At 40.7% G+C, this 13,806-nt stretch overlaps 1 protein-coding gene across 1 annotated transcript in view; it reads right to left on the bottom strand.

The window, feature by feature from the left end:
* Positions 1–414: 414 nt before the first annotated feature.
* Positions 415–13,806, bottom strand: part of evlb (Enah/Vasp-like b) — a gene marked incomplete at both ends in the record, with an annotated part of 34,877 nt that continues 21,485 nt past the window's right edge. Inside the window, 10 exons of the mRNA XM_081378253.1 lie at positions 415–452; positions 6,295–6,352; positions 6,417–6,477; positions 6,568–6,628; positions 7,225–7,258; positions 8,369–8,411; positions 8,543–8,643; positions 9,041–9,300; positions 9,901–9,953; positions 11,303–11,366. Coding sequence (XP_081234379.1) covers positions 415–452; positions 6,295–6,352; positions 6,417–6,477; positions 6,568–6,628; positions 7,225–7,258; positions 8,369–8,411; positions 8,543–8,643; positions 9,041–9,300; positions 9,901–9,953; positions 11,303–11,366 — 773 coding nt within the window. The remainder of the gene's footprint in view (positions 453–6,294; positions 6,353–6,416; positions 6,478–6,567; positions 6,629–7,224; positions 7,259–8,368; positions 8,412–8,542; positions 8,644–9,040; positions 9,301–9,900; positions 9,954–11,302; positions 11,367–13,806) is intronic.

Genomic DNA, 13,806 nt, shown 5'->3' with positions numbered 1-13,806 from the left:
CTGTATATTCACATAGACAACAGATGATTTACATTATAATAATATTTCACAATATTACAATTTTTTATGTATTTTTAATCAAATAAATACAGCCTTGGTGAGCAGAAGAGACTTCTTTTAAAAACATTAACATTTTTGAATGGTAATGTACATGAAAACACTACTACTACAGCTATAATAATAAAAAAATAATAATAATGCAGAGAAAATGAACAGAACAACACCTCATAAAAACACTTGTGTAGTTTCTTCAGTTTCTTCCAGAGAACAGTAAGGTCAGTGCAAGTGTCCTTCGCCGCGTTAGAGCCGCGTTAGCATTAGCGTCTGTGGGCTTTAATACGGCGTAACCTTCTCCTCTTCTTCTTCTTCCTCTTCCTCGGCTACAGTGGGTTTGGCTCTCGGGAAACATGGACATTATGTCGTGCTGATTCTACTGAGTTCATGTCTAATGGCTGGAAAACAAGAGCAAACGCCGTCAGTTTCCCATCGATACGCTCAGGGTTTGAAATTAACACCCGCCAAATGCAGGTAAAAATCAACTGTTGCGGGAAACGTTGTCAAATCACTAGCCAATTTGGCGTTACTTATGTTTACTCACTTTGCTGGTGAAGTTCTTGTAAGTCAAATCTGTGCAGATTTAGTGCAAATACTCAAATACGCAAATACTCAAATACAGATATATTAAATACAGCGTATTGCTAAGATTTAGCGCAAATACTCAACTCGCGAGTCATCATGATATATTAAATACAGCGTATTGCTAAGATTTAGCGCAAATACTCAACTCGCGAGTCATCATGATATATTAAATACAGCGTATTGCGCAGATTTAGCGCAAATACTCAACTCGCGAGTCGTCATGATATATTAAATACAGCGTATTGCGCAGATTTAGCGCAAATACTCAACTCGCGAGTCGTCATGATATATTAAATACAGCGTATTGCTAAGATTTAGCGCAAATACTCAACTCGCGAGTCGTCATGATATATTAAATACAGCGTATTGCTAAGATTTAGCGCAAATACTCAACTCGCGAGTCATCATGATATATTAAATACAGCGTATTGCGCAGATTTAGCGCAAATACTCAACTCGCGAGTCGTCATGATATATTAAATACAGCGTATTGCGCAGATTTAGCGCAAATACTCAACTCGCGAGTCATCATGATATATTAAATACAGCGTATTGCGCAGATTTAGCACAAATACTCAACTCGCGAGTCATGATATATTAAATACAGCGTATTGCGCAGATTTAGCGCAAATACTCAACTCGCGAGTCATCATGATATATTAAATACAGCGTATTGCGCAGATTTAGCGCAAATACTCAACTCGCGAGTCGTCATGATATACTAAATACAGCGTATTGCGCAGATTTAGCGCAAATACTCAACTCGCGAGTCGTCATGATATATTAAATACAGCGTATTGCGCAGATTTAGCGCAAATACTCAACTCACGAGTCATCATGATATATTAAACAGCGTATTGCGCAGATTTAGCAAAAATACTCAACTTGCGACTCGAGTCATCATGATATATTAAATACAGCGTATTGTTCAGATTTAGCGCAAATACTCAACTCGCGAGTCAGCATGATATATTAAATACAGCGTATTGTGCAGATTTAGCGCAAATACTCAATTCACGAGTCATCATGATAAATTAAATACAGCATATGGCACAGATTTAGCGCAAATACTCAACTCGCGAGTCGTCATGATATATTAAATACAGCGTATTGCGCAGATTTAGCGCAAATACTCAACTCGCGAGTCGTCATGATATATTAAATACAGCGTATTGCGCAGATTTAGCGCAAATACTCAACTCGCGAGTCATGATATATTAAATACAGCATATTGCGCAGATTTAGCGCAAATACTCAATTCCCGAGTCATCATGATATATTAAATACAGCATATTGCGCAGATTTAGCACAAATACTCAACTCGCGACTCGAGTCATGATGATATATTAAATACAGCGTATTGCTCAGATTTAGCGCAAATACTCAACTCGCGAGTCATCATGATATATTAAATACAGCGTATTGCGCAGATTTAGCGCAAATACTCAACTCGCGAGTAATCATGATATATTAAATACAGCGTATTGCTCAGATTTAGCGCAAATACTCAACTCGCGAGTCGTCATGATATATTAAATACAGCGTATTGCGCAGATTTAGCACAGATACTCAAATTGCGAGTCATGATAAATTAAATACAGCGTATTGCGCAGATTTAGCGCAAATACTCAACTCGCAAGTCATGATATATTAAATACAGCGTATTGCGCAGATTTAGCGGAAATACTCAACTCGCAAGTCATGATATATTAAATACAGCGTATTGCGCAGATTTAGCGGAAATACTCAACTCGCGAGTCATGATATATTAAATACAGCGTATTGCTCAGATTTAGCGCAAATACTCAACTCGCGAGTCGTCATGATATATTAAATACAGCGTATTGCGCAGATTTAGCGCAAATACTCAACTCGCGAGTCGTCATGATATACTAAATACAGCGCATTCGCGAGTCATAACATATTAAATACAGCCTATTGCGCAGATTTAGCGCAAATACTCAACTTGCGAGTCATGATATACTAAATACAGCGCATTCGCGAGTCATGATATATTAAATACAGCGTATTGCGCAGATTTAGCGCAAATACTCAACTTGCGAGTCATGATATATTAAATACAGCGTATTGCGCAGATTTAGCACAAATACTCAACTTGCGAGTCATGATATATTAAATACAGCGTATTGCGCAGATTTAGCGCATATACTCAACTCGCGAGTCATCATGATATATTAAATACAGCGTATTGCTCAGATTTAGCGCAAATACTCAACTCGCGAGTCGTCATGGTATATTAAATACAGCGTATTGCGCAGATTTAGCGCAAATACTCAACTTGCGAGTCATGATATATTAAATACAGCGTATTGCTCATATTTAGCGCAAATACTCAACTCGCGAGTCATGATATATTAAATACAGCGTATTGCTCATATTTAGCGCAAATACTCAACTCGCGAGTCGTCATGATATACTAAATACAGCGCATTCGCGAGTCATGATATATTAAATACAGCGTATTGCGCAGATTTAGCACAAATACTCAACTCGCGAGTCGTCATGATATATTAAATACAGCTTATTGCGCAGATTTAGCGCAAATACTCAACTCGCGAGTCGTCATGATATATTAAATACAGCTTATTGCGCAGATTTAGCGCAAATACTCAACTCGCGAGTCATGATATATTAAATACAGCATATTGCGCAGATTTAGCGCAAATACTCAACTCGCGAGTCGTCATGATATATTAAATACAGCGTATTGCGCAGATTTAGCGCAAATACTCAACTCGTGAGTCATCATGATATATTAAATACAGCATATTGCGCAGATTTAGCGCAAATACTCAACTCGCAAGTCGTCATGATATATTAAATACAGCGTATTGCGCAGATTTAGCACAAATACTCAACTCGCGAGTCGTCATGATATATTAAATACAGCGTATTATGCAGATTTAGCGCAAATACTCAACTCGTGAGTCATCATGATATATTAAGTACAGGGTATTGAGCAGATTTAGCGCAAATACTCAACTCACGAGTCATCATGATATATTAAATACAGCGTATTGCGCAGATTTAGCGCAAATACTCAACTCACGAGTCATCATGATATATAAAACAGCATATTGCGCAGATTTAGCAAAAATACTCAACTTGCGACTCGAGTCATCATGATATATTAAATACAGCGTATTGTTCAGATTTAGCGCAAATACTCAACTCGCGAGTCAGCATGATATATTAAATACAGCGTATTGTGCAGATTTAGCGCAAATACTCAATTCGCGAGTCATCATGATAAATTAAATACAGCATATGGCGCAGATTTAGCGCAAATACTCAACTCGCGAGTCGTCATGATATATTAAATACAGCGTATTGCGCAGATTTAGCGCAAATACTCAACTCGCGAGTCGTCATGATATATTAAATACAGCGTATTGCGCAGATTTAGCGCAAATACTCAACTTGCGAGTCATGATATATTAAATACAGCATATTGCGCAGATTTAGCGCAAATACTCAATTCCCGAGTCATCATGATATATTAAATACAGCATATTGCGCAGATTTAGCACAAATACTCAACTCGCGACTCGAGTCATCATGATATATTAAATACAGCGTATTGCTCAGATTTAGCGCAAATAGTCAACTCGCGAGTCATCATGATATATTAAATACAGCGTATTGCGCAGATTTAGCGCAAATACTCAACTCGCGAGTAATCATGATATATTAAATACAGCGTATTGCTCAGATTTAGCGCAAATACTCAACTCGCGAGTCGTCATGATATATTAAATACAGCGTATTGCGCAGATTTAGCACAAATACTCAAATTGCGAGTCATGATATATTAAATACAGCGTATTGCGCAGATTTAGCGCAAATACTCAACTCGCAAGTCATGATATATTAAATACAGCGTATTGCGCAGATTTAGCGGAAATACTCAACTCGCGAGTCGTCATGATATATTAAATACAGCGTATTGCGCAGATTTAGCGGAAATACTCAACTCGCGAGTCATGATATATTAAATACAGCGTATTGCTCAGATTTAGTGCAAATACTCAACTCGCGAGTCATCATGATATACTAAATACAGCGCATTCGCGAGTCATGATATATTAAATACAGCGTATTGCGCAGATTTAGCGCAAATACTCAACTCGCGAGTCGTCAGGATATATTAAATACAGCGTATTGCGCAGATTTAGCGGAAATACTCAACTCGCGAGTCATGATATATTAAATACAGCGTATTGCTCAGATTTAGCGCAAATACTCAACTCGCGAGTCGTCATGATATACTAAATACAGCGCATTCGCAAGTCATGATATATTAAATACAGCGTATTGCGCAGATTTAGCACAAATACTCAACTCGCGAGTCATCATGATATATTAAATACAGCGTATTGCTCAGATTTAGCGCAAATACTCAACTCGCGAGTCATCATGATATATTAAATACAGCGTATTGCGCAGATTTAGCGCAAATACTCAACTCGCGAGTCGTCATGATATATTAAATACAGCGTATTGCGCAGATTTAGCGCAAATACTCAACTCGCGAGTCGTCATGATATATTAAATACAGCGTATTGCGCAGATTTAGCTCAAATACTCAACTCGCGAGTCATGATATATTAAATACAGCATATTGCGCAGATTTAGCGCAAATACTCAACTCGCGAGTCATGATATATTAAATACAGCATATTGTGCAGATTTAGCGCAAATACTCAACTCGCGAGTCCTCATGATATATTAAATACAGCGTATTGCGCAGATTTAGCGCAAATACTCAACTCGCGAGTCGTCATGATATATTAAATACAGCGTATTGCGCAGATTTAGCACAAATACTCAACTCGCGAGTCATCATGATATATTAAATACAGCGTATTGCTCAGATTTAGCGCAAATACTCAACTCGCGAGTCATCATGATATATTAAATACAGTGTATTGTGCAGATTTAGCGCAAATACTCAACTCGCGAGTCGTCATGATATATTAAATACAGCGTATTGCGCAGATTAGGGCAAATACTCAACTCGCGAGTCATCATGATATATTAAATACAGCGTATTGCGCAGATTAGGGCAAATACTCAACTCGCGAGTCGTCATGATATATTAAATACAGCGTATTGCTCAGATTTAGCACAAATACTCAACTCGCGAGTCATGATATATTAAATACAGCGTATTGCGCAGATTTAGCAAAAATACTCAACTCGCGACTCGAGTCATCATGATATATTAAATACAGCGTATTGCTCAGATTTAGCGCAAATACTCAACTCGCGAGTCATGATATATTAAATACAGCGTATTGCGCAGAATCTGCTCATATCTGGCTTACTTGAACACACACGTCACTACGCTACAAATAACGGCACGCTTGTTCATTTGCATTGAAGCAATAGCGAAGATTAAAAATCATTTTATTATTTATTGTTATTTTCCAGTATCCTACATTTTTTTTATGTTTTCTGTATTGATCTGTCCACCTAAACACATGTTTGGTGAAAAGGATGAAAGAGGGAGGATGACAGGATTTTGTTTGAATAAGAAATGAATGTATGAAATCCAAATTTTATAATATATAAAAAATTTATTTCAAACCCTGGATACGCCACATAAAACACACAAGAACTCACTCCACGTACCATCAATGATCTCATCCTTCACCTTGTGCAGTTCCCGAACGACTTCCTCCAGGATCTCCTGTGGACGAGAACACGAGTGAGTAAGAGCGCAGAGAAGCGCATCACGAACGCTCGATCTGTACCTGTTTCATCCTGTCGAAGTCTAAGGCGTCGGAATCTCCGATGCTTCCCACGGGACGAACCCTGCGGATGCAAACGCGTCACATGATCCCGGCGTGTACAGTGTGTGTTACGGTTAGCAGTGTGTGTTCCTGTGAACGCTCCTGCTCTCACCTGGACACCAGCGACGATCGCTCAGCTGAGTTCGCTCGGTCCCACGGCTTCTTCACTCCGTCTGCACACACACACACACACACACACACACACACACACACATAGAGAGTGAAGCTTGGCAGATTATTGCTGAAGTGCTCTAAGCGATGTTGGGTGACGTCACTTCTTGTTGACGTTTGAAGTATTTAAGGCTTCTCTCTCCTCCACCCCACCCCCCACCCCCCTTCATGTGCATGCGCACTAACCCCCCCACCCCCCTCTTGTCGGTGATTGGCTGGAACACTGTTTGTTTTGTTTCGTGGTCCAGGCTGGGCCAGTTTGTGTATGTTGCCGTGTCTACAGAGGCCGCGCTTCTACAGTGTGTTCAGGGGACAGGCGCCAGCGGATAGTGACGAGATGTTTGCTGGATGTGACAAAAAATGTTTCAGCCTAAAATACAAGTGACATCGCTTAGAGCACCTTGAAGTGAAAGTAAAAAAAAAAGTGACCTTGAAAAAAGTTGTTTTTGTTGTGTAAAACGCAAAAAAATTACATTTTAAATTTTTATATAAATAGATGTTGTTTGTTGTTTGTCGTGTAAGTGCAGATATCGACACGGGTCACTGTTAAAGAAGACATCTGCAGTGTAAATGTGGTTTATGATGATGTGTGTATTACCTGAAGCGTTCTGCCCACGAGAGTTGAGATCGTCCTGTAAGACATCAGAATCATTCAAGGCAATAACACTGACATCACAACCCCGTCATGTGCAATATTAATATTAATACTTCAATCATTCTACAACACTCAACAAACGCCTACATGTAAGATTCATGAATTTGAATTGCATTTAAAAATTTCCACTCATTTCCTCAGTTTTAACATAAACAAACTGACTCAAAAAATCATGGTATAGTTTATTATTAGCTATTACTTTTCAATTTAAATAATCATATTTTCAAACTTGATTAGAATCAGAATACATATGTTCATTGTGAAAACAATTACATTTATTCAGTTAAAAGCATGAACATCATTAAAATACGGCTAGCTGCGGAACAAGCTATATTAAATCAGTTAAAATATATGAGGCTGAAACAAATTGGATTAATTGATAAATATATAGACCTATTTAAAACACGTTCAGATTATGAGCACCGGTTTCCTCTACTGTATGACGGATGAATACGCATGACATGAAGGTTATGAGTTTCCTTATGTTCAGACTTTGCAATTTTATATGCAATTTAAAATGCATAATTATTTTTTGAGCGCATGTTCACGGTTAATGATCACATGATAAGATCTTAGCAAGTGTTTTATTTAGATATAGGCCTAGTTTTCAATTAAAATGATTTATACACAGTGCTGCACATGTAAAGGTCTTTTTATTATTATATTATTATTGTGTTGGCTATTGTAAAAATGAAGATATAAATGTACAGAACTACTGTTGTGCATTACAATTGTCATGTAAAATTAAAAAAATATATGATATTTGATCATTCTAGGGTCTAATATGTCTTAAATTCTTGAATTTTTGTAACTTCTGTCCAATTGTAGGAATGTGTAAATAAAGTCAATCTTGCGCACAATACATTCCTACACTGCACGTTAAACTCAGAGATGATCATGATTTGAGCTTTACTTTGATAAATTGTGCAGCCACTTTTATTTATTTTAACTTTGGATTTTTTTTAAATTAGCTTTTTCATTAGTCATGACGAAGGAATCAGAAATCAAGCGTGTGATTGTCTGTATCGCTCCTGATTTCCCTCAGATTAATAGCGCTCTACAATCATCAGGTCAGCTGTGCACTCACGGTTTGGCTGTCTCCATCCTTCTTCTCATCCGCTGCTTTCCGTCTGTCATGGGAAATAAACAGGGTGTGTGAGTGTGTGTATCTGATGTCTATACACACAGACAGTGCTGATGAGAGTGGGCGGAGCTACTCAGCAGAGACCTGTCAATCATCATCAGTGGTGTGTGTCCTCACCTGCGCGCGAGCAGCGCGTTCATCTCCTCCATCAGGCCTCCACTCCCGCCACTGGTCCGGTTGGCTTCGCTCTTGGCTCCGGAAGAGGAGTTCTCCTCGGGCTGAGGACACACCGCGCGCTCAGCTCAGTTACTGCCGTCTTTAGGGATTTCATGCAGAATGTGGGATGTGTTTTTGGAGTTCTGGTTCTATACTCTACACTCTATAAATATTGGGGGGGTTTTCTACCCAAATCCTGGGTTGACCCTCTTGGGTAAATTTTTTGGGGTTATTTTTTCAGTGTTTGAGTAGTTTTTATGTTACCCAGGTCCTGGGTCAGACGTAACAACCCAGGGGTTGAGTTATTTATCACGTAAAAACCTAAATAACCTTATTAAAAGAAGCATGTTTTAGAGCATTTCTTAATCTAAAGGATGCTCAAGGTTCTTCAATGCCGATAAAGAAGCTGAGTTTGATCATGTTTTGCAGTTGTTGTGAGTGAGTGAGGTTCTGACAGACCCGATTGACGCGGCGCAGTTTGGCTCCGGCGATCATGGCGGCGAGTCCTGTGGGGCCCTGACCGTCGTCCTGCGCGGCCCCGGGGCCCCCGTACCCACACACGGGCAGAGGGGGCGGGGGAGGGGGCGGAGCCCCAGCAGAGGGGGGCGGGGGCCCGGGCGGGGGGGGAGGCGGGCAGGGGCCGCCCATCAGCAGCGGAGGGGGCGTGGCAATGGGCGGAGCTACGGACAGCACCGCGGGGTGACCCTGAAACGGGGAACCTGGGGAAATAACACAGTAACTTGAGTTACGTAATCAGATTACTTTATTCAAGTAACTAGTAAAGTAACGCATTACTTTTAAAATTACAGCAAAATATCTGAGTTACTTTTTAAAATAAGTGACGCAAGTTATTACATTTATTGACTGACAGCTCTCCTGTCCTTGTGTTGAAAAAAATTGTAAGTGCAGAGGCGTGTGTGTGTGTGTGTGTGTGTTATTGTAGTTCTAGACTAAATTTGTGCATTTACTCATCTCACTTGCAAACACTTTTATGCATTTAATCTCACTTTATTGACCAATGTACTGGCTGCTGACCTTCGAGGATTCAGTTTAACCATAAGCAAAATTGACTTTAGATATTTAGTTTTTATTTGTGAAGTGTTACGCATTCGTCGCCTGCATCTCATTCTTCTGTTCTCCAGAACAGCAGTGAATCTGCATTTCCGTCAGCCTTTTTATTTACATTTTGGTCTGAAACGACCTTTACACTTGCCCAAAAAGTAACGTAACGCATTACTTTTCTTAAAAAGTAACTAAGTAATGCAATTAGTTACTTTTTAAGGGAGTCACGCAATATTGTAACGCAAGTGTTTTCGTACCTGAGTTGGACGATCGTCTCTCCCGCTCGATATGCGCCTGCATTTCCATTTGCCTGCAGATACAGAAGCACACTGAACCTTCCCATCATGCACTGCACACACAGTCACACACTGCGAAACTGTCAGATTTCATGTAGGATTTTAATTATGCTATCTAGAGAAATCATGATAAACTGCATTGTGTCATATTTACACTATTGGTCAAGAGTTTGGATTAATTAAGATTTTTTTGTTATTGAAAGAGTCTCTTCTGCTCACCAAAGCTGCATTTATATGATCAAAATACAGTAATATTGTGAAATATTATTCCAGTGTAAATCATCTGTTCTCTATGTGAATATACAGTAAAGTGTAATTTATTCCTGTGATCAAAGCTGAATGTTCAGCATCATTACTCCAGTCTTCAGTGTCACATGATCCTTCAGAAATCACTCTAATATGAGGATCTGATGATCGAGAAACATTATGATTATTACAGTGATAAAACAGCCATATTTCTGTGGAAACCTAGTTACATTTTATTTTTCAGCATTCTTTGATGAATAGAAAGTTCATAAGAACAGCATTTATAATCGCATAATCATGTATTCATTATAACAAGAAGACATTGACTCGAGGGACCCATAATGCATCAGTAGAATGGGTCAGGAACATTTCTGATCGAATAATGAGCCTGGCAGCATCAGATATCAGATGAAGAATCGATCAGATCTGGAAGCGTATGACACAGATCTGCTCAATACACAGAGATGTGGAGCGACCCAGATGCATGATGGGACGGTGGAAGAGCTGACACAGCATCATAATAATGACCACCTCTGACCACCAGAGGGCGCCTGTACGCGTGTGCTTCATCATATCACACTTACAGTGCCCTATAATGCTATTTTAAAGGCTCCTACATCAGCTCTCTTCTCTCAGTGTCTGAAACACTTCCATCAAGGATTCAGGCTCTCTAAACCCCGCCTCTCTGAGAGCTGCTCTGCTCTGATTGGTCAGAAAGGAAACGCTCATTATCATATCTGAATCTCAGCTCTTGATCTCAGTGATACGAACAGTGACGATGGCGTGGGTTTCACCGTATCAATCTCAGAAAACAGCGTCTTCTCCACACGAACAACACGAGCCAAACTCTCCAGTCTCAGATACACTACAGTGTTTGAGGGCGGAGCTAAGAGACGCTGCTCAGCCAATCAGGACCAGATTATGCAAATTAGTTCATCAGTGAGACTGAATTACTGACGGCTCGTTTCCGTTCAGAATCACTTCCTTCTTTTAGGAGACAAAAACTCTGTTTATCTGTGAAACTTCTACATTCACGAACAGCTTTATTACACTCTACATGAACAGAAATATCCGTAAAGCTGTAATATATTGCAGTATATGTAAATATTCCTCCTACCGTCTCTGCGCCTCGAGCTCCTCTGTGTTCGGCCCGTTCTGGAGCTGCCGCTGAACAGCTGGACCTGAAGGAGACATTCAGCAGCGTCAGAAATATAACTGTGGCAGAACAAGAACACACACACATCTGCCAACGGGGTCCGGAAAATAAACTGAATTCAAAGGGAAAACCCGTGGATCCCATCGGCAGACCTGTGTTGAGGATGCTCAGATCCGTCACATCGCTGAGAGTCCGACCTGGAGAACGCCAGACCAAACACACCAGGCCTGAGAGCGGGGCGCTAACCCGCTAAACCACAGCGCTATCCTCATCCACACACACACACACACACACACACACTCTCTCTCTCTCTCTCACACACACACAGGAGAACTTCACTACTGTGTTCGTCGTGTTCACACACACACACACACACAGGAGCACTTCACTACTGTGTTCGCCGTGCTCTCACACACACACACACACACACACACACACACACACACACACACACACACACACACACACACAGGAGCACTTCACTACTGTGTTCGTCGTGTTCTCTCACACACACACACACACACACACACACACACACACACACACACACACACACACACACACAGGAGAACTTCACTACTGTGTTCGTCGTGTTCACACACACACACACACACACACACACACACACACTCTCTCTCTCTCTCTCTCTCTCTCTCTCTCACACACACACACACTCTCTCTCTCTCTCTCTCTCTCTCACACACACACACACTCTCTCTCTCTCTCTCTCTCTCTCACACACACACACACACACACACAGGAGCACTTTACTAATGTGTTCGCCGTGTTCACACACACACACACACACACACACACACACACACACACACACACACACACACACACACTCTCTCTCTCTCTCTCTCTCACACACACACACACACACACACACAGGAGCACTTCACTAATGTGTTCACCGTGTTCACACACACACACACACACACACACACACACACACACACACACACACACACACACACACACTCTCTCTCTCTCTCTCTCACACACACACACACACACACACAGGAGCACTTCACTAATGTGTTCACCGTGTTCACACACACACACACACACACACACACACACACACACACACACACACACACACACTCTCTCTCTCTCTCTCTCTCACACACACACACACACACACACACACAGGAGCACTTCACTAATGTGTTCACCGTGTTCACACACACACACACACACACACACATACACACACACACACACACACACACAACCGCTCAGAAGTTTGATGTTTTGCTCAGCAAAGCATATATCTGATCAGTTATTAATAATGTTTATCATGATCAGTGTAACTGTGAAATTCAGCTTTGATCACAGGAGTAAATTACTCTACTGTATATTCACACACTCTACTGCTGATTTACACTGGAGTGATATTTCACTGTTTTACTGTGTTTCTGATCATGTAAATGCAGGAGTGTGTCCGGCGTCTGGTAGCTTCACCTTAACTCTACCAGTGATAACAGAGAGGATGATGGTGTGTGTGTGCGTTCGGTGTGTGTGTGTGACCGACAGCGGGTCGTCGGGAATAACAGAGAGGATGATGGTGTGTGTGTGTGTTCGGTGTGTGTGTGACCGACAGCGGGTATATATAACCCCTCACTGCAGAAACACACTCTCTGGCAGATCCAACATCAACATGGTAAATATTGTAACACGTCTATAACACAACGATTCCTCAAGCTCGTGTTTCAAGAAGACACTGCAACCCGACGCCATCTGACACACACACACACACACACACTCTCTCTCTCTCTCTCTCTCTCTCTCTCTCTCTCTCTCTCTCTCTCTCTCTCTCACACACACACACACACACACACACACACTCTCTCTCTCTCTCACACACACTCACAGCCTGATGAAACTTACCACTTTACAAAATTAATGGAATGCATAGTTGATATAAAAAACTGGATGACTAGTAATTTCCTACTAATTAATTCTGATTGGCCCTAAAACCTTGAAAAAAAGTAAAACTGCATTCTTCCATCTTAAAAATATATCTAAATTGTGTGTGTGTGTGTGTGTGTGTGTGTGTGTGTGTGTGTGTGTGCTCTTTGATACCAATCTTTCATTTGAAAGTCACGTGTCTAGTATCTGTTAAACCGCATTCTTCCATCTTAAAAATATATCTAAATTACGGCATATGCTCTCATTGACAAATGCGGAACAGTTAGTTCATGCGTTCATGACCTCAAGGCTAGATTACTGTAATGCTCTACTGGGTGGTTGCCCTGCACGCTTAATAAACAAACTACAGCTGGTCCAAAACGCAGCAGCTCGAGTTCTGACCAGAACCAGGAAGTATGACCATATTAGCCCAGTTCTGTCAACACTGCACTGGCTCCCTATTAAACATTGCATACATTTTAATATATTGCTGATTACTTACAAAGCACTAAATGGTTTAGCTCCGCAGTGCTTGAGCGAGCTCTTAA

This window comes from Scardinius erythrophthalmus (genome assembly GCF_964197995.2).
Source record: "Scardinius erythrophthalmus genome assembly, chromosome: 11".
NCBI classification, from domain to species: Eukaryota; Metazoa; Chordata; class Actinopteri; order Cypriniformes; family Leuciscidae; genus Scardinius; species Scardinius erythrophthalmus.
Note: the sequence above shows the minus strand (reverse complement) of the source record. Positions and strands in the feature narration are given on the sequence as shown.